Here is a 21,712-nt window from a genome sequence, read left to right on the forward strand (position 1 = left end):
GTCGATTTTTATTGTGTTCATTATCAAAGATCGCTTCTTTTGTCATGGGTAATTTCATTTTGAGCGAAACAATAATAAAAAAGAATAAAGAGTACTGAAATGTGTTCCAAAATCTATTATTCATTTTCCCTGGAAAGAAAACATGTCTGATATGTTGATAATTATTTATTGTGGCAATAAATACAATCAATTGCTACTTTTCAATTATTTATTTATTGACATTTTGATAGTCTGATACGTAGCTGCACTAATTTAACTCCGAATTAGATGAGATTAAAAATATTACATTAAAATCCCATATAAGTGTCGATGTTTTCGTAAAATCGTTTACTTATTAAGTTCCAAATATAATAACCGGCGTAAAATTTTGAGAAGGTTAATGAGGCTTCAGCAAGCATCGCCCTTACCAACTTTTAAAGAAGCTGATCTGACTGCGCGATAGTAATGGACATGGATGCTCAACTCGAGCTCTAGTCGAAAATAAATGTCTTGAAAAGCATAGAAGAATACGTATTGACGGAAACTACATTAAGCTTCGACATTTAATTCTATTTTAGATGGATATTTTGCGATGATATAGAACTCAATTTTCAATATAGCGCTACTTCCGATTATATCGAGAATTGTATTGTATTTTAAATGTAAATGTTGCTATTTTCTCAATTTCTCTGACATTTTTATACAATATGTTATATATAATATAGGTAAACTTTACCACTTTTGAGATATATTTAATATTGTCTGCAATATATATAATTTAAATTCAGTTATTTTCTTCGTACCAATATCGGTTAATCGAGAAAAAAATAAAGTCGTTAAATAAACAAAGAAAATCCTAAAGGATTCTTAATAACTATTTATAATTTTATTAATGTGCAAGCCAAATAAAAAATAAATGAATCAAAAATGATATTTGTTCTTTGTTTCTGTTTTTTTTTTTGGAAAAGTTAATTCTGCTAGACACAAATTATTAGATACATTTTATTACAAATTTACCTACTTACTAATAAGTAATTAAAGAAGTTACTTATAAAATATTAAAATCACATAACTTAGTGGTGGCCATGATGACAGATGGCCAACATTTATGATCGAATAGAAAACAGCCAGATTATTTCAAATAAAACAAGTAGTTTCCATTAAGAAATTTTCTTTAACCTACATTATCAATAGTAGCAAAATAATAAAATACGAAGTCATATTCACACACTTGAAATCAGAAACCCCACCAACTAAGTGATTAGCTTAAGAGCGCTAAGAACTACTAGAAGGGACAAGGAGAAATACGTAATATTGCCAGTCGATCTCTGCGTCTGGCTGTTGCATAAGTCGGAAGTGCACCCAGCGCAGGAAAATCCTACAGCATCGTAGTCATGATAGACCGGGAATAGGACTTCCTGGATCGCCTGACATATTATGGAAGCGTTGGTAACGCAAAGCCTTATTGTGTGATCGTATCTCGCTGAAATTTAATAACGGAATTACGTTAAAACATGATGTGATAACTATATGTTATTTGAATGTTAACAAAACCGATGTCTGTGGTGTGTGTGTGCACGTATATTAAATTAACTATAATTTTATGAAATATTCATGCATGTGTGGAAAGAGAAAACCTCTCGATGTTTCAGCACTAAATAGCAATTATATCCGTTCTCACATTGGTTTTGCAAGGAACCTTATGATTTGTTAGTTCGACCTTTAACAGACTGTAGGGAAGGTCCCAGTATTGATACTTTTCGACAGCCTTTTGTCTTTCAACACAACTATCGAATGTTCCGCGTTACTTCTCTCTGTTGCTGATTTTTTGCGTTATTATTTCAATTATCACATAATAGTTGTAACATCTGTTAATGGTAAAAAAAATCTGAGTTACTTCTCGCCAGTGTTTGTAATTATTCGAGTCCCAATCCTTATTAATTTTGGTTTTTTTATGTAAAATGAAATACATTTGGTATATTTTTATTACTGTTAATATACAGTGCAGGTTTTACTTGCCAATCAGAAGTTTTGATATGACTGTATAATTATAGTTTAAATCGCAAGGGCGAAAAACTGACTCTGAGATTTTAAAAAATAAGAAAAGTTGTGCGGTTTTCACCTTGATTATTTTAAAATTTGGCCTTGTCACTCGTTTTTCAAGGTAAGGCCGGTGCAGTTTTTGCATTCCGGCACATGTGGTACCATTAGATTTTTTCTATAATGTTATTGTTCCAGCTACAACTTTTAAATCCTCACCTTCGTGTACGGTGGCAGTTAGACACCCAGGTAAGGATGAATCTCTAATAGATGGAGAATTAGATATCAGCTTCGACACAGCGTTGGTTAGTCTTTTGATGTGGATGTCGTCGCCATCGTATGAAGCCAACCCTTGATTGCAGTTGTCTATGTGAGCCAAGGAAGTAGCGTTGGCACTATTGAAATCGTTGCAGAAGCTGTTTCCGAAACATCGGTAACACTGAAGGGAATATACTGGAAAATAAATTCTATCGTCACCAAAATGCCGAGCCAGTTAATTAGGTAACGGGTCCCATTAACAATAGCAATTTATACATACATTGGTTGCAGTCGTTAATAATATTGTTTTAATTTCAAGTTGTTAATACAAGTTGTTCGTGTATCTAAGTGTATTTAATATTTCTGTTCTGAAGTAAGAATGTATAATTCATTTCCCTACGTAAAAAAGGAACGATATCCAACTAAGTAATAATACAAACTTCCAAAAAGAAAAGGAATTAGAAACAGTGTAAAACAAACAAAATATAAGAACCAAAATGAAAGGATGGTGTATTCTACCTCTGACTTGCTTTATATGATATTTAATTTTTGGTATTAATAAAGACGACGGCAGTTAGTTTAAAGTGTGAGACTGTGTTTATATGCAAAGTCTCGTAGGAAAAGAACGGTGAGCTTTTTCAGGCCTCGGTTGTTGTAGTTAGATCAATATAATCAGCAAAAAAAGTAAGGAGAACGAAAATTTAATAGATTGAGATCTTTTACGATCACAATACAATAACGAAAAAAATTACAATTCAAGGTATTAATTGACGTTTTATAAAAAAAAATAAAACAACTGCTACCAAAATTACTTGCTATCATAAAAATCTTGAAAGTTTTGATTATTGATATGTACATATAGGTAATTTTCTCGTAGTACTTTAGAAATATCATTCACTAAACCACAGTCGCGTCGTATGCAATGTTGATTTCAAAATAGCGCAATGACACTTTCCATATAAAAGAAACTCACCCAAGCTCGGCAGAAAAACTACCAGCAGTAGTCCGGACAACATTTTCGTAACTAACAACAAAACAATTCTTGCAGGAAATTTTCCTAATTTAAATTTAATATCGTGGATTAGGTGGCAATATATTAAAAAGACATTATCGGCGAAAGCTATTGACATGACGTTAATTATCCAGTCCAGTATCTTATCATTTCGTCAACATCTAACGTTTTATTACCTTCTTAAGAATAGCTTATACAATTTTTTTTGGAAACTTAGTTGGCAGTTTTTGAAAATAAAAGTAAACTATATAGCACATATAGATCGGGGCTCCTGACAACGTTTCGATGTCAAGCTGGTGCGAATAAAAGTTTTTTTGCTGAGTTTGCACTTAATCTGGTACTAAAGTTATATGTTAAAATTTCGCTAACGATCATCCAAAACGGGCAAATTTTGAAACAATTAGTTTCAAAATTCCCAGAATTTTCTGTGAAAAATTCTGTTAGTTGAACTGACAACAGAAGCGGATTTGAAAATATGTCGCATTTTTGTCTTGTTATTTTCTTTGCTCAATACTGTGGTTGTACTTTTAAATTTTGATATTTCACCTTCCGAGGACCTTTTTCAACTTTTTTTTATCGTTTTAAATACGAACAATAAAAAACTAATTCATGTATACAGATATTTTAACTTTACTCTCAATTCTTTAAAAGCGCCAGTATTGTTGTATATCGAGTGTTACATGGCAGGACTCGCATTTTAGTGATTTCCGGTTTATTATTTGCGCAATTAGAGAACCACTGTCTATCTGTTAGCAAAACTTTTAATCAGCAGAAAAATAAGTAGTGTTCTTTAGCCATTACCTCGTAAGTTTTTTGATCTTTTTTTTATTTCTGAAAAAGGAGTGATTTCCACTTATAAGATGCTGCCGTGTAGCACTCGATATATATAATCTTATTTTTCAGGTAAACGTCTATTTAAAACATATCTAAATGTCAAATTAGGACATCTGAACAATTTTAAACCAATGGAGAATTTGATGCCATAAAACAATTTGTATTGGAAGTAATAAAACTTTAATACCGGATTAATCATTGTTACCCTGTCATATGCCTTATCTATTCGGAAGACGCGATACAGTTGTATCATCATAACATCTTAATTAGAATCACTGGCACAGGCTGTGAATGTAAAATGAAAAATTACAGTTTATATTTTATCCTAGTGACCTCTTGGCTGTACACCGCCGGTAAGAGTATTCGGTTGCTTTTGAAATTTTTACCTAAATTCCTGCGGTTCCATGTTAGATAATATGAAATGCGTTTGTTTTTCTAGCACCAATATTCTTGTACTAGAGTTATGGAGCATTTTCGATTTTCTCAGGATAACTAACGATGAGAATAACCTTTCAACATCTTGCACTGTTTTCAAAATACAAATTTCAATAATTTTACCGAAAATTTCGTTGTCTCGGGAGCTGATTTTTTTTTCATGATTGAATTGTAAATGGATATCTCAATAGCCATCCTATTTCAGAAATCTTGTTTTTTTTTCAAAATTTGTAACAATCGAAGTGTGACTGTGTCAACGCTATGATCTGTCTGCCTCTGTATCTGTTAGGGCATTAACAGGATAAGAACAGCCGCTCTCCGTAGACTTTCCCACGCTTTCACACGTTTTATAGGCTCTCCGTGGTACTTGGTGACCACGAGGCTGTACAAGATTAAAAAAACGTATTGCAATACTCCAACTCAATTCTTAGACAAACAAAAAACATTATGTAACCTGTATGTAAACATCATTCGTAGGTAAGTCGGTAGAATACTGCTCCAATGTTGTAGAGTCATAACAACATTACATTTAAAAAAAATATATAAAAGTACCTTCTTTTAAAAATCATCCTATCGAATATTGTAAATTTGAACAAAATTATTAACCATTAAAATATTAAATGTTACTGTATATTACCTCATTTTTTTATTAAAATAAAAAACGACAATAACAAGTTCCCTTAACAAATAAAAAATCTGCTTAGATTGTTTACCCTAAAATTAGTACTCTGTATGAAGGCGTTAGGTATGGTCTGTTCATAGATATAAGAAAGCTTTTGAATGGGATTATCCAAGGGTGGTCATCAACATACAATGCAACAATATTATTACCTAAAGCTTCGGAATTTAAATTCAGTTAAAATTGTGGTCCGTAAGAGAAAATAATTTTATACCTACCTGTGTTTAATATTCTTTGGTTTGGTATACTACTTAGTTTACGTTTATTAGTAATCATTCTTATTTCGTGTGTAATACAGCGTGTGTTGAATCGTGTGCGAATTATGCAAAAAAAGTGCGAGTCTAGTGTATCTCAGGAGATACTCCCGGCCAAATGTAGAAAACACTATTCTATTGAGACTAAGGAAGTTTTAAACAATGTTTATTTGACTTTCATGGAACGTGGTGCCAGCAAGCAAGCATCTTTAGAAGAAACGGACACATTGACGAAAATTCCAACATCAACTGTATGCAAAAAATTGTGAATAATCCCATTTCAGCGAGGAAAAAAAGAAGCGATGCTGACTTTTCTCGAGCGTAGATGAAAGTGATCAAGATATAATACGGCGTTAAATTTACCAGTTATACGAGGAACAAAGTGTGCCTACATTAGATATCTTAATTAGGAGGCTCGAAAAAGATGAAATCGTTGTTAAATGTGGCAGAATTACCTCATGCAAGTGTATTCAACACATGATCAACAACTGATAAGTGTAAAACAAACACGCCAACAAAATAACGTAAAAGAATAACTATTTTGCATGTTGGCTCTAAAGATGGACTTTCTCTGCCTGCGAAAAATATTAATTCTCTGGATTACCATGAAGACACCACCCCTGAATTATTTGAAAGTTGGTTTAAAAACAAACTAGTTCCAAACATTCCTCCTAATAGCGTCATTGTAATGGACAATGCAAGTTATCACAGTAGACAGTGGACTAAAACCCCTTCCTCATGTGACACAAAAGCAACAATCCGAAACTACATGTATAATAACGACATTTATTTTCACGAAGGTTATACCAAAAAGCAATTAATTGAGGTTCTACAAAGCTTGAACCTACAAAAGGAATAAGGCTGTGATAATTATGCAAAAAATCTAGGGCATACAGTTTTAAAGCTTCCACCTTACCACTATATATTTAATACCATTGAACATGTTTGGCACCAACTGAAATTTGCCATTCGTCGTAACAATGTTTTTCCCTGTGTTAACTTCAATGTCCTCAAAAAGAAGTTTTTAAAATCGCTCCACAAAGTTGGGCAAATTCTGTTAAACATATAGAAAAAGCAGAACAATCGTATATCCATATTGCAAATAATATAGAACAAATAATAATTAGAACAGGCGATGATAGCGATAGTGATACTTAAGTAATTTAAGTAGGTAATAAAAATAATTTGTAATTTTATTTAAATAATAATAAATAAATAAATATTGTTTAGTATCTTTCCTAACAAAACCCCAAATAATTAAATTTCTATGCAAAATACGGACCTTTTCGGCCAAATTTCATTCTTACAGCTTGTCCGGGCCTTTCCTTAATGCGTATCAGTTAGTCACTTTCTTATATCTAGGAACAGACTTTATCTACATCAATATAAACATTAGGATGCATCTCCAAGCGTTATAAAGAGAATAATTATGAAATTGTTGAAATTATGGGTATTCCACTTGTCTGGTGATATGACGTGAGGTGTGGAAATTTTTAATAAAAATGAAATTTCCCCGCAGTCGGAGCACACGGCGTGGAGCAATGTTATTTTTGCCTATCGGAAGCGGACGGTGAGGGTTGTCATGATCCTGTGAACCTGAACGCCACAAGAATTCACAATTGTGCCGAAAATACTTTGGAACCAATCTCGTCGTATTTGGTGAAGCAACAAGACCTAAGACCATCGCTGTACGACTCGTCTTTTACTGCAGACGCATCTCTTAGGACAACCCACGATCACATATGCATGACCGTCAGTTATATTAACAGTAAGATTTTTCAATCCTTAAGGTGATCCACCAATCGATAACGAATTACTAATTTATGGTTCTCCTAGGCCAATTACAATAAGAATATACTGCGCGACATATAAATTGCAAAGCCCAATGGGTACATATATATTTTATTAATATTTTGAGAATTAGTTATGACAGTACCTGCCTAAGGTAGGTTTTCCCTTGATAACCTTTCCTGATGATGTAGAAAGAAGTTGGAGACAGTTTTACTCAGCCTTTTAGTTTTGCTAATAGGCTGGTGATCTTACGGGCCACGGAAGATGGATTACATTAGCTTGTTTTAGGGAGTTTTTAGTAATTGGAACAGTGTGTGCCTTGCATGACAGAAAAATTGGATCTTTCAATTTGTGAAGGAAGAACAAGGCGATTCAACTCCTGATTCCAATGAGCTCGTTTTTGTCACCATGACACGACGCAGCTATGTGTATCGGTTCGCGGCAATACCAACCGAGAAGAGGATTCCTGCAGCACCTAAACTCTAATTTTCCGACAAATCGATCTCATGGATATGTTGGTCCGTAGCTATCCTCGCTCCCCTCGTCCCATTTCTAAAGATACCATGTCTTAGAAATAGTTCTTCGCGATCACTGGTTATATTTCAAACCACAAACTATTCCTAATTACAAATCACTCATCTATATTACATCACTGCTGTAGCATTTCGATGTTTTCAATGCCCCAAGGTGGTAAAACTGAATAACAATAAGTAAATTCTTTAATAAAAACTTGAGATAACATATTAATTATCATTTTATAAATATAACTAAGCATACACTGGGTATTGCACAGTAAAGACTTTATAATTACGGAAAAATTGTGTAAAGTTAGAGTATTATTTCCTTTGGAGTAATATCAAATATCGAGTTCTTCAAACGTCAAATATAGACTAGTTACTGTTGCCTTAGTGGATCCTGAATTAATTAAAATTTTTGTTTCGTCATAGTAAATGATTTTCAAGTTTTGGTTAGTTTAAAGAAATTAAAGAAATGCAAAATACACTAAAACAATATTACACTTATCCATATTAGGAGGCTAAGACGTTATAAGTCATATTTAACCCTTATAAATGAGGGTAACTTATTTTAAGACATTTTTGTTTCAGACAATCAATTAATCACTCAAAGAGGGTGCGAAAGTTACTCGTTTAACGAGACTCTGACGACTTGCGAATTTTTCCCAACAATCTTGCCCAACAGGATCACCAATTTTACGTGCGAAGTCTGCCACAATAACCTGTGCAACAATTCGCCTGTGTTTAAGACATCTATATGGACGATCGTTTTGGCTGCAACTGCGATGTTCTTGTTACATCAATAAGTAGACAACAAAATAAATAACTAATTGTGTTGCATTTTTCTATTGTTTTATAAAAGAATAAATGTGGGAAATGGAATTTTTCTAGTGGTTGTGTTTAGAAACCAATTTCTAAACGCGTTGGCACTTGTTTTGTTAACTTTTTGAATGTTACATTGTTGTATAGAGCGGGAATAGTTTTAGTTATCCCCATTCATATAAAAGTATATACATTTGCTCACCCTATATATAAGTATAACAAGATGGAACGCCGTTTTTCGTCCTTATTTTGGACAGATTTGCAAAGAGGGCTTCTATCACAGAAAGACTTCGAATTATTTTACAAAAGCAATCTATCGTATCGCAAAGTAGGTTCAATTAGAGATGCTCTGTATTTATCAGCTGAATTCTGGGCTAGTATTTTTCAAAATAAAAACTTTATCAAGTACGTCTACATGTTTTGCTAATCCATTTTTATTGAAACATAATGGCAAAGACATATTTCTATAAATTGTGAAAGTACATATTCAAAGTTTATTTCTTAAATTTTTATGCCGTTGGGATACTAAATTCTGAGAGAGATTCGCTCCATTTTTGAGTGTGTACTTCTCCTAGCCCTGAAGTTTCGTTTTCTGAAAGATTAATCATTGCTTTTTGAAGACGTTCAGCGCCGATATTAAAGTCGAAGTCAGTTTACAGCATAGAATAAGGAAAAATTGAACATGGTAGTAAAACAGCTAGTTTAGAAATCATTTTAATTGAATTACTTGGCAATTGCTAGATGCGATGATATATGGCTTCGAACATAAACTGTACTTTATCTATTGATTCATTGGTACACTGCTTGGTGAAAATTATAATAAATATTGTCATGGGGATATCTTATCTTTCGTTTATATTTTAGTAGTGAAAGTATTTTTTTGTATTTCAATACCAAACTAGAAACGTAAGTTATATTTGATAGATCAAAATGAATATTTAAGCGAGTATTACTTTCCGTATTCACAAGCGAGATTATATGGTTACTGTGAACGTGAAAACTAGAATTACAAAAGCCAGCGCCGCGCTGGTCATCTGGGATCCATTGACGGACCCGTCAGCGTTAAACAGGTGATTATTGCATCTCGTCGTATTGCAACTTCTGCAGGAAGCGATGGTAACATTGGGCGTGGTGTTGTTCTCCATAAACCAGTCGCAGAAGTTCTCCACATTTGCGTATTGGACTCTGCAATCCCTATAAACTCCGGTCTGACCTGCGTCAACTCCTGTTGATTAATTTTAAGTTTAAGTTATGGTTGTTTTAATGGTATGTAAGTTTTGGGGATTTATATGAAACTATGCAGAATGTAAGGCGATCTACAGCTCTGTATTTGAAAGCACACAGTGTTGCAACATATAGCAATAAATTACTTATTTGGCAAGTGAGCAGCTGTTTTAATGTCACTTTTATTTTCTGCCCTAAACCAAGCAGATTTTGTTTAAATTTTTAAATTAAAATCAAACAACCGCTCCTCAGTTTGGATAAACTTTACAGGGGGCGTTTCAAAATTGTTTTGTAACGAAATTATATAAAGGCTTTTAAGGTAGTGGTAGCATTTTATTTTAGAATTATGTGATTCAGTTAATTTTCTCAAAACGGAATTTTGATGAAACATCCACGAAAATAAAAAATACCTCCGGCATCTGTGTTTTAAGCACTCTGCCGAAATTAGAGTTTGGAATCACCAGAACTAACTTAAGTTAATTTAAAATATTAGATATATCTATGTATCTGTAAGTAATATACGGTAGCCTACACCACAGCACTTAGATCTCAGCTTATCGTGCTAGCTTTACATCAAGCCTAGTGACTCCAGGTAGATGACATATCCAAGATTCTGCTAATTGATTGAGAGGTTAGAACATTCGCACAGAATGTGTGCTACTGTCTCATTTTCCTTTTCGAACATGGTGGGTGGGGTGGGGTGCGGGTGCTATTCAAACCGAACCTGAATTGGTGTTTGTTAAGTAGGCAATGACCCGTTAAAAATGGTTTGGAGAGCGTAATCGGTTTCTAGCTCGCCAACGTTTTCTGCTTCATCCCATTGCTTTTCCTGTATCAACTGACAGATCGCTAGATCGACAGAAGGTTCCGGTCCTATAAAGTTTAGGCCGGCAGCCCTAAGCAGCAACACAACAAGATATAATTTCATTTTACTAAATCAAAGTGAAATCATCGAAGTTTAGTTAAATTTAAAACTTGTAGCTGAATTGGATATTTTAAAATGATTATTAATTAAATTAATTCCTTTTCCAACTTAGCCGAGCTTACTACAATTCCGGTATATTGAATTTTGTGCTTGCATTTTAAAAACATATTTAAAAGCGAACTTGACTCACTTTCAATTTAAAAAAAGTAACCGAAATGATTATTGACCATATTGCTAAAACCAACTATAACCACCTAACAATTTCTCAAAGCAACTTCCACAGGCTTACATTACTTACTTTTTACAAAATTTCTGGATTTCTACTGTGTGGCTTCTTCAGAGCCTGACTAAAAGGTAAAAACCTGAGTCGCGATTAAGATTGTTAGCTTGTTTATAGATTTCTATGCCCGGTTTCGTGAATGTGTTCGGCAACTGCTGATAAGTTTATTTGGCTCTTTCATGTTTTTTGAGCCTAGTTTGTATTTTTTTTGTCCGGTCTCTCTAATGTATTATTTGCCGCATATGCATGGAATGCTGTAAACCCTTGGCATCTCAAATGGAATTTTGTCTTTGACGCATCGAAGGTGTTGAGAAATTTTTGGACAAGTGGTAAATCTGGTTTTGACGTTATATTTCTTTTGAACTTTTGATACTTGATGTTTTGAATGTAACAAAGAACCACAGTGGCAAGTGTAGGATTGCTTTGGGCCACAATGCTATTGGAAGGTTGTGGTGAAGTGTATTTTGTGATGGAACGCTCAATATCTTTAATGTGGAAATTATTAGAGAGATGAGAAGAGGTAAGGTTTAAGCCTTTGAGAAGAAAGCTACTTCCATCTAGAACGAAAATTATGGAAATGCTATGTCGATGATACTTTTGTTATTTGGCCTCATAGTCAAGAATCCTTAGTAGATTCTTAGACATTTAAACTCTATACACTTTAACATACGATTTACCATTGAGATAGAAACTAATAACAACCTCCCATTTTTACATATTCTTATTAATAGAAAATCAGACCTAACATTGGGTCATTGTGTTTATAAAAAAACCTACGCCCACAGACCTTACCTTAATGCATGTTCACATTTACATTTGTCCAAAAATCTCGCAATATCTTCGGTCCGTCAAAGACAAAATTCCATTGGAGATGCCAGGAGTTTACAGCATTCCATGCATATGCTGTAAAGAATACATTGGAGAGACCGGACGAAAAATATTAACTAGGTTCAAAGAACATGAAAGAACCTTAAGACTAAGACAAATAAACTAAAACTAAAATTCGTGCATGTAATCAATTCTTCTACCAACGAAAAATCCAACAGAAGGAGGAGGAATCCAGAAGTTTTGTAAAATGTACCAAATAATTTTAAAATAATGTAAATGTTTGTATATGTTAAATTTGTTGATTGTTTTTTGAAACGAGCAGACTAACATTTTTTACCGCCCCAATTATGGTCAGCCAAAATAAAAAATAAAAATATTCAACGTCGAAAAATAAAGTTGGGTCCCAAAACTTTGGGACTTGACCCCGTATATTTATTCTGAGAGCAACATTTAGGAGGTAACTTAAAATGTGATATTTTCAAACCCTGCATGTGAAAAACGCAAAAGGGTTAAAAAAACTTTAGTTTGAACCATTTTTCGTTTCACACGAGAGTATCTCACCGTTTTGAAAACCGCATTTGCAACGCACGAGGCGCAAATAGAATCGGCAACACTGCAGCTTCTAAAAAGGTAAATAGAGCAAACCTAAGCAAATTTTGAAAATTTGAAATAAACCCGATCTCCAGATATTGCTAACAGCGTTGTCCGGGTGAATCACACTTGATTGATGGCTTTGCGTTATACCTGTAACTTTGAGATATGCAGACACACACAGCAGCGTTGCATTGGCGTTCCTGTCGTTGTACTTCACGTCGCAGTTGGTTACCTTTACCCCGGGGTTTGCATCTGTATTTTCGCATTCCACTGAATTGGGCGACTCGCAGTCGAAACATTGCAAGTTGTTCTGCGCAGAAACTGTTACAGGGAAATTTACAGATGGAACAACACCAACTTTAAAAATAACAAGATTGTTTACTGTTTTTATGGAAGAAAGAAACAATAAGAAATAAATAAGTAGCTATATAAATCAGCCTTGGTAAAATGAATAGGACAAGTTTCGAGGTTTCGAATTATTTCCAAATTTTCTAAACCCAATGGCGTTTTAAGGTAGGTACTTACTCAGTTGAAGCATAAAAACTGCACAAAGAAACACAGTTAGTTTGCCCATGACTTTTCTTTACGTTATAAAAGTATTTCTTAATTAACCTTATTACTCGGCAGGGTACGCGATATACGACTACAGATATATCAATTATCTCGTCAATTCGCCGATAAGATATGACATATACCTGATATTTGCATTAAACTGTTACGGGAATTCCACAAGGTTTCTGATAACGACCACAGGGCCCCAGCTGTTACCAGTAATGGTGGCATATTTTTATTTTTAACTTCGCACTTAATTACAATTCCATTTTCTCTTGCACAAAATTAGTTCTAAACGTGGGTTTATTATGCGGTCTGACCAAACTTTGGTTAGCTTAGATTTAATACATCAATAAATAAATCAAAATAATAATCAAGGCGGAATCATATGTCGCCCTCTTTAATTAGATTGGTTTGGTTAAATGTGTTTTTTCTACTCCAGTCTGTAAAATACCTAATTACACACCCATCTAGCGTGGGGGAAACGCCACTTTACCACGTCAGTTTCGTTTCCCACGGTTCCGAGCCAGTTCGGACATTACCTGGATTTTACCGCACGAGTTTGAGGGCAATTGGATGTTTTCGGAGATATTTCCTTTTAAGTCACTCATTTATTAAATACTCGCTCCGCTCGTGTCAAATACACTTGCATAATATACTATCAACGAAACTGCACACACAGAGAGAAAATTTTCCCTATCTGAATCATTTTAATAACAAACGTAACGCAAACTTAATTAAAAGAATAAAATTAAGTCATAATGAAAATATTGCCATATTTCCTCAAATTAAAATGTATTTGCTATAAGTAAATCTATATTTATCGGAAGCATAATCTTTTTGACGCCAGTAACCGGTTTTTTTGATTGACTGACACGCTGCTAGATAAATTGTTATCTGAATGGGGAGGGGAACATCTTATTCCGGTGTTTCAAGGACCTGGCTAAAGTTAGTTTGGGATAGGGATTGAAATCTGCGTCAAATTACAGTGGACTAAAGAAATACTGGTCAATATTTGAAAAATGCTGTCTGAACCTTATTTTTGAAGCAAAATTAACGCAATTTGGTTGTGTTTCTCAAGGAATCCTCCACCGAATGTCCCTAGCAGATTTGAAAATACTCCACCCTCATACCTAAATACGTAAACGTTTGTACGATTTCAATGATATTCAGTACTCCTGGGTATGGGAAATAATCCGTTTAATTTTAGTAATATTAGAATCCATTCCGAACATAAGGGTAGGGGTGTGTTAAAAGCAGACCATGGCTGGGGGCCTCAATTAAAAGGTAATTAAGAGTAGAATATGAAAAAAATGTTTCATAGATTTTCATAATTTCCAAATTATTGCGTATGGGGTATATATTAAGGCATATATTATAAAAATGTTAAAAAAAATTAATTTCAATTTTTTTTTTCAAATTTTGCTCGCTTGGTACAGCATGGATTAGTAAAAACGTCTAAACAGACTATACCCTTGAGTAATTTTCGCAGACAAAAAAACTAATAAAGCTGCTTTTATTGAATTTAATTATCATGATTAGTTTGTTAAATGTGCAACCTTGAAAAAGATACCCTTATCCAAATAATTGGACGTTTTATTCTGTAGGCGACTTAATGCCGCGTCAAAAATGTGTGGAATATTAAGTTAATTTCGCTTTCTTTAATAGGACTGGGCACCTTGTAATATTTTCCCTGTCGAAGATGTCGAATAACACATTTTTATCAAAAAATTGTATGTTTCACCCTGTAGACAATTTTGTGATGCATCAAAAATGTCGAATATGGAGTTAACTTTGCTTTCTTTAATAGTACTTGGCAGCTTGTAATTTTTTCGCCCTCTAAGGTCGAATATTTCAGTACTGTTTAATTAATTTTTTTTATCATTTTTTACATTATAAAAACCTATGAAAAATGTCAATTTGACAGATGACGTCTATAAATATATTTTTTTATAATCTACTCTTAATTGCCTTTTAATTGATGCCACACAAGCCATGGTCAGCATGAATTTGCGAATTATGACATTTTAAAAATCTCCCACCCTTATGTTCTGAATGCATTTTAATATTAAAACTGAACGGATTATATCCCATAGCTAGGCGTACTGAATGTTATTGAAATCGTACAACAGTTCTCATCTTTAGGAATATGGGCGCAGTATTTTTACGCCCCTACAGAGGGGTGGGGATGAATAAATTTGTAAGGGACATCCAGCGGAGAATTCCTTGAGAAATGTATGTACTAAATTTAGGTAATTTTGCCTCAAAAATAAGGTTAATTCAGCATTTGTCAAATATTGACCAGTACTTGTTTCAAGGTATGTACTATTTACGAAACTTCTGGATTCCCCCTGTTGTTGAGTATATATAGTTTTATATTACTACAGTACGCCCTAGTTGTGTGGGGTGGTCTGTACACTATTCCTCCTGCGTCAGTTCATCCTGTTGGCTTCTTCGGCGCTTAACTTTAACAGTTTCAGTTAAGCTCTAAAGAAGCCAACAGGATGATTGGCGAAACGTTGGCAAGTTTGGCGCAACAACAACCGATGCAACCGATGATTACGGTAGCCTGTGGAAGTTTCTTTGAAAAATTAAGTTTCTTGAAAACTTAAAAAATGGGTACCTAATATTGCTGAGTCTAGGTAGTATTCTTCAAGTAGGTACATTGTTTCTATTGAAGAAACTAAATTTAAAGTTTGGGTTATTTTAGACATATGCTCAGATAGAAAAAGCAATAAGTGCAAAAAGAGGGAAAGTAGAAGTTCCCACAGGCACTAAGGTTACACGATACGAATTAAATTATTTAACTAGATTAAATTTTGTTTATTTTTAGAAACTAAGTCTTTTTCTCTGTGATTGACGACTTTCTTTTATAAAATGTTGAAATATAGAACGCGTCGATATCATTATCCTAAGATACATTTTCATTACAAAGCGGTGGTCTCACAGGACCTCAGCATAGTAAAGAAATGTATAAAAGATGCGTTTCTTATAATATTGCTCAAAATACGGGGTGCAGCGCATGTATATGCCAAAAAATATTCTAGCTATATAACATATTTATATTTGGTCAAGATAAATCCGGAAAAATTACAAAAATAAGATTGCAGGATAATGAGTTTTGATATCGCTGCGTTTATTTTCCATCAAGTTCCATCAATCGTAATTATTGTCAACAGTCAGTGTCAGATGTGTGAAGTTAATAAATTGCTAGTTTTAAAGTGAATTACTTTTCAAATAGTGATAAGTATGATATGTTGGAGTGTTTTATTCTCTGCAGTAGAAACGAAGCAAAAGCCGACGAAATATATTTAAACAAATATCCGGAAAGACGTCAACTGGGTAGAGCTATGTTTAGGCTTCTGAAAGACACATGGGAAAAAGATACAAGCCTCCAGTAGTTTAGCACACATTCTAGCAAAATATATTTTACTTACCTAACTATTATATCTTTATTTTTAATAAGATGAAGCTGAAGCTGAAATTTTATGCTATCACAGTGTCGAAATTATTATGCAACATTAAGTCCAGAACAGTCGGAATATATGGAACTTTCTAATCTTTTGTTGTCCATTTATTCTTAAATATATCTGTCACATCGTTAATTTTTGCACCAATAATTCCGTTTTTCCTTCCTCGCACATATTGTGCCTCTTTCCCAAACTAAAAGTCCCACAAGTTATAATGAATTACGCCCTATTAGCATTTTGTCTGTAGTTTCCAAAATTCTGGAAAATGTCATTAAAACTCAACTGATTGATCATTTGGAGAAAAATACTATTCTGTGCAACTGCTCCCCTAAACCTCACTGAAATTTATTTGGAGCAATTGACGAAGCCAAATGTATCATCTTTGTCATGTTGGATTACTCTAAGGCGTTTGATACCTTGAATCTATTTTAAAATACATAGGGCTTGATAAGGGTGCTGTCGAATTTATGGGGAATTACTTACAAGGTCCTACACAAAAAGTGGTTCTAAATGGACAGCAATTAGACTGCCGTCCTATAATATCTGGAGTGGGTCAAGGCTCCATTCTGGGGCCAATTTTATACTGTATATATACGTCCGCGTTTCCTGGGTTTATACAACATTGCAAAACCCAAATGTATGCAGATGATACACATGTTTATTACTCATTTTCGGGATATTAAATTTTGGAAAGCTGTCAATTCATAAATAATGATCTAGAAATCATTAACAGGGTGTCCCTAGAACATTCACTTCATCTAAATCCAAAAAAATGTATAGCATTGTTCTTTGGTAGGCATATGGATGTTGATCGATTATCTCAAGTAGTCGAACTAAAAATATCGACTGTGTGCATTCCTCTGAAAACGGAGGCAAAAAACCTTGGGCTTATGCTCGACAATAAGCTAAGATTTAATGGTCACGTTACAAAATGTAGTAAAAAATCCATTGCCCACTTAAAATGCTTATATGGTTCTAAAAATATTTCAAATAAATCAATCATTAAAAAAGGTCCGTGTGATTCGATAATTTTATCTTCTTTTAACCACTGTGATGTCGTATATGGCCCATGTCTGACAGCGGCTGCCTCAGAACGGATTAAAAAAAATACAGAAATACTGTCTAAGATTCATTTTTGGGATTAAACGCGACAGGCCTGTTAATCATAAACTGAAGGAAGTTCGATGGCTTAATATGAAAAATCGACGATATCTCCATAAATGTAATATTTATCACAAAATTATAGGGTTGAAGTTTCCACGCTATCTTTAAAAAAAAATCAGCTTTCGCACGGACGTCACAATTTAAATTTAATGGCCTGCTCACCCCTCCACGTCACACCTCTGGAATTTTTGAAACATCTTTATATATGACATGGCTAAAACATTGTATCAGTCTCTTAAATTGATATACAATACCTTTTCGACACACCTGCGTGAAATATTAATATAATTAAATATTTAAGTAATGTCCAAAGTGTAAATCCCTCTATTAGCACAGATCGTACTAGGTATTTATTTTTTTTTCTTTTTATGTTTATTTTTTCTGCCTAGCGCTGCTACCTTTTAAAAACGGACGCTCAAAATATCTTATTTTGTTCATATGAACCGTGTCCTTTTCATTGTATATTAATACGTGAATAATTTTTTTTTTTTTTTTTTCTTCACGTTTTCAACGGTAAGTAATAATGTTGTCGGCCTGGTTGGGCAAGACAGCATTCTTTTTCTTCTCTACTCTTCTATATTTAATACCCTCCTCATTATGTTGCAGGTTGCAAGTATGGCCGCTTTTTGCATCTCAAGATAGTATTTTTCGGGAATCTGCAGTTGTTTTAGGCCATCAAGGGTCTTCTGCGGGATTTCTCCTGTGGCTCCTATAATCAATGGTACTGTGCGAATTCCTGAGACGTTCCATATTCTTCGTAATTCGTTTGATAGAGGTATGTATTTTTCCAGCTTTTCAGTGTGCTTCCTTTCCAGATTGGCAGGCGCAGGGACGGCAACATCTATCAGCGTGAGCGCATTATTATCTTTGTCCAGCAGGCAGATGTCAGGTCTATTATGTTGCACAGTTTGATCAGTCAGCATAGTCTTATCCCAGTAGATTTTTGCTCTATCATTCTCCGTTACTGGATCCGGTCGGTACTGGTAGTATGGAGCTTCATGTTTTTTTATTCCGGCAATTTTGCAGAGCTCTCGATGGACAATTTTCGCAACATCATTATGTCTAGCAGTGTAGTATGTAGGAGCTAGGATTTTACACCCACTTATAATATGTTCAATGTTTTCATTGCCTTCCCCACACATCCTGCAGCAGGATCTTTCTATCTGTGGATCTTTCACAACATATTTCAAATGTGATCTTGTTGGTAGTATTTGATCTTGGATGGCACATAAAAACCCTTCTGTTTCAGGGAAAATATTCCCATGTAAAAGCCATCCCAGTGACGCCTGTTTATTAATATTTTCTGATTGCAGCATAAATGGATATCTGCCATGCAATTCCTTGCTCATCCATTTTTGGGTCTGATTTGCCACATTATATTCAGGGTCAATTTCAAAGTGTATGCTGCTTATATTAAGTGGGGTAAGGGATTTGTCGCATTTGTTTATAGCATCGTGAAGGGCCGATGTCATTGCGGTTTTAGTAAAGAACTCTCGAAGGCTTTTAATCTGAGTTCTGTGTAGTAGTCGTAGATCAGTGATTCCTCTACCTCCCTGCCTTCTTGGCAGGTGGAAGCGCTCTTTACTCGATTTTGGGTGGTGGGCCCTGAATCTTGTATACATGGTTCTAATGGTCCTATTTGCATCTTCAAGGTCGGTGGTGGTCCATTTAATGACTGCAAAGCTATGTGCGACAACAGGTATTGCTAAGCTGTTTGTAGCAGTTATTTTGTTCCTTGCCGATAGGGATGTTTTCAATATCTTTTTTAGTCTCTCCTTCATGGTGTTAATCAATTGATGTTTAACTTCTTTTTTGGCTATTCCCTGTGATTGCAGAAAGATCAGATATTTGTAGGATTCATTTCTGTCCATTGGTAGAATCGCGCCTCCGCCTGATCTCTGTAGAAGTTGGAAATCCTGGCCTTGGCTCCATTTGCCTTTGACAACAGAGTTGGTCTTGCATTTATCAAGGCCAAAACTCATCCCAACATCATTTGAGAATTCCTCTACTGTTCGTAGGAGCCTTTTCAATCCATTGTTGGTTTCTGAGTATAATTTTATGTCATCCATGTAGGCTAGGTGGCTTATTTCTTGGTTCGTATTGGGTGTCTTATAACCGCTTCGCTTGCTCTTTATAGCCGTGGATAGTGGGTTTAGTGCTATGCAAAACCACAGGGCGCTTAAGGCGTCGCCTTGGAATATACCCCTTCTTATTTTTATATTTATAGGCTTGAACACTGGGCATTTGGTGCTGATAGTAACGTTGGTTTCCCACATCCTCATCATGCTAGTAAGTAGGTTTATAATGAGCGGATTGATTTTATATAATGAAAGACATTCGATTAGCCAGGAGTGCGGGACGCTGTCGAAAGCTTTCTCGTAGTCCACGTAAGCTGTATAGATGTTTCGTTTGTTTACTTTTGCGTCTTCGATAGTAACTGAATCTATGATTAGCTGCTCTTTGTACCCTTGCGCGTGTTTTCTACAGCCTTTTTGCTCCTCTGCAAGGAGGTTGTGCTCAGAGATGTGTTGATAGATTTTTTCGGATAGAATACCGCTGAAGAGTTTGTATAATGTCGGTAGACAGGTTACCGGCCTATACTTTGCAGGATCATCCTGTGGGGGATCAGATTTCGGCAGGAGGTAAGTTGTCCCTTTTGCAAGAAAATTTGGGAATGTCTGTGGATCAACCAGGATTTCTTGAAAGAGTTGAGCCATCTTAGCGTGTGTTGCAACGAATTTTTTATACCAGTAGTCTGCACTCCGTCCGGACCCGGTGCCTTCCAGTTCTGTGATTTTGAGAGTGTCTGTTTAATGTCGTATACTGTAATTGTCGGAGGTAGCATCATGGGTATCTTCTCGGTTTTCTTCTTCTCCATTGCGATCCATCCAGCATTATGCTTGTGATTTCGTGGGTTATCCCAAACGTTGCTCCAGAAGTTCTTTACAGCTGCTTCATTAGGGTATTGTGCGTCGTTTGTTTTTTCTTGTGAGCCATTTAGTAAGTTGCGGTAGAAGACTCGTTGGTTTCTCGTAAACAATTGATTATCTCTTCTGCGAAAAACGACGTTTTTCGCAGAAGAGATATTATTATTATTATTATTATTATTATTATTATTATTATTATTATTATTATTATTATTATTATTGTTATTAATAGTATATTATGCAACAAGTGCACTAAACGGCATTTGACTGATCAGTTTATTTGACACAAGCGGAGCGAGTGTTTAATAAAAGAGTGACTTTTTCTAAGACCGTTACACAACATAACACCACCATTATTATTTGTGTAGTTGGTGTTTTTGGTATATAGGATTTTATTTAAGTTAACTAAAAATTTATATTTAAAGAAAAAAAAAATAAATTGCTGAGAGCGACAGAAGTAACTCAAAGCTTAGGATCACATTTAGTAAGCTTTTATTAAGTCCAATATTATTTTACAATTATGATTACATAAAGACATATGAACGAGAAAAGGGAGAGTTGAACAGAACTGGAGCTATTACAATTACTCTCATCGCACGATTTGCAGCTCTTAATTTTCGCGTTACTTTGATAGAATCGGCAAATATCTTCACCGTTGTATTGCTTGTAGGAACACGATTTTAGTGTACGGTCCTTGTCTGAAACCGAAACATATTAGCTTTGTAGATTTGAGACTCACGTTTCGCTCCTTTTACTGTTTCCTTCCGCAGTTACCGTCAGGCATGCGACTCCCACACCTCCAGTCCCAGAAGTTATGTTCGCGATTTGACCAACGGCTCCCTCGGACATGCTGGAGCCGCATTTTCGGACTATAGGGCTGGTGCAATTTTCCGATAAAGGACAATAATAACAGGTCTCCGGGTAGCTCGATACGATGCCTAGAAGTAGTAATGTAGAATGATTGGATGGAGGAGACAGTCTACTTACAAAATAATGAAAGAAAAGAGATGACGGCGATTGTGTTCATTGCAGCGAAATTGGAACCGATTTAATAATCACTGGATATCTGGTGGATTGATCCGCCGTAGGTGCGCCCGACTTGTAGTGCTTCATTTCATTATCTCTTGAT

At 34.8% G+C, this 21,712-nt stretch overlaps 4 protein-coding genes across 6 annotated transcripts; 1 reads left to right on the forward strand and 3 right to left on the reverse strand.

Moving 5' to 3' along the window:
* Positions 1 to 169: 169 nt before the first annotated feature.
* LOC132699330 (uncharacterized) lies at positions 170 to 3,375 on the reverse strand. Its single transcript, XM_060665978.1, has 3 exons — positions 3,251 to 3,375; positions 2,239 to 2,472; positions 170 to 1,462 (listed from the first exon to the last, which is right to left on the reverse strand). Exons 1-3 carry the CDS (start codon positions 3,291 to 3,293, stop codon positions 1,233 to 1,235), a joined length of 507 nt encoding a protein of 168 aa, XP_060521961.1. The 5' UTR covers positions 3,294 to 3,375; the 3' UTR covers positions 170 to 1,232.
* LOC132699327 (uncharacterized) lies at positions 2,384 to 8,818 on the forward strand. 2 transcript variants are annotated; one of them, XR_009618497.1, is made up of 3 exons: positions 2,384 to 2,520; positions 7,011 to 7,259; positions 8,389 to 8,818. XR_009618497.1 is itself a non-coding variant. In XM_060665975.1 (3 exons), exons 1-3 carry the CDS (start codon positions 4,422 to 4,424, stop codon positions 8,601 to 8,603), a joined length of 519 nt encoding a protein of 172 aa, XP_060521958.1. In that variant the 5' UTR covers positions 4,345 to 4,421; the 3' UTR covers positions 8,604 to 8,816. The 2 variants fall into 2 exon arrangements, 1 of the variants encoding a protein (XP_060521958.1); XM_060665975.1 differs by lacking the exon at positions 2,384 to 2,520 and adding an exon at positions 4,345 to 4,476 and having other exon boundaries at positions 8,389 to 8,816.
* Positions 8,819 to 9,329: 511 nt separating this feature from the next.
* Positions 9,330 to 13,153, reverse strand: LOC132699328 (uncharacterized). Of its 2 annotated transcripts, none has more exons than XM_060665976.1 (3): positions 12,996 to 13,128; positions 12,621 to 12,827; positions 9,330 to 9,844 (listed from the first exon to the last, which is right to left on the reverse strand). In XM_060665976.1, exons 1-3 carry the CDS (start codon positions 13,042 to 13,044, stop codon positions 9,594 to 9,596), a joined length of 507 nt encoding a protein of 168 aa, XP_060521959.1. In that variant the 5' UTR covers positions 13,045 to 13,128; the 3' UTR covers positions 9,330 to 9,593. The 2 variants fall into 2 exon arrangements, with proteins under 2 accessions (XP_060521959.1, XP_060521960.1); XM_060665977.1 differs by having other exon boundaries at positions 9,339 to 9,844; positions 12,621 to 12,791; positions 12,996 to 13,153.
* A 7,897-nt stretch (positions 13,154 to 21,050) lies between these two features.
* On the reverse strand, positions 21,051 to 21,712 carry LOC132699783 (uncharacterized). The gene is made up of 3 exons (XM_060666669.1): positions 21,571 to 21,712; positions 21,339 to 21,521; positions 21,051 to 21,281 (listed from the first exon to the last, which is right to left on the reverse strand). Exons 1-3 carry the CDS (start codon positions 21,608 to 21,610, stop codon positions 21,091 to 21,093), a joined length of 414 nt encoding a protein of 137 aa, XP_060522652.1. The 5' UTR covers positions 21,611 to 21,712; the 3' UTR covers positions 21,051 to 21,090.

Source organism: Cylas formicarius, unplaced genomic scaffold (assembly GCF_029955315.1).
Source record: "Cylas formicarius isolate icCylForm1 unplaced genomic scaffold, icCylForm1.1 PGA_scaffold_3__17_contigs__length_32017465, whole genome shotgun sequence".
In the NCBI taxonomy this organism is placed as follows: Eukaryota; Metazoa; Arthropoda; class Insecta; order Coleoptera; family Brentidae; genus Cylas; species Cylas formicarius.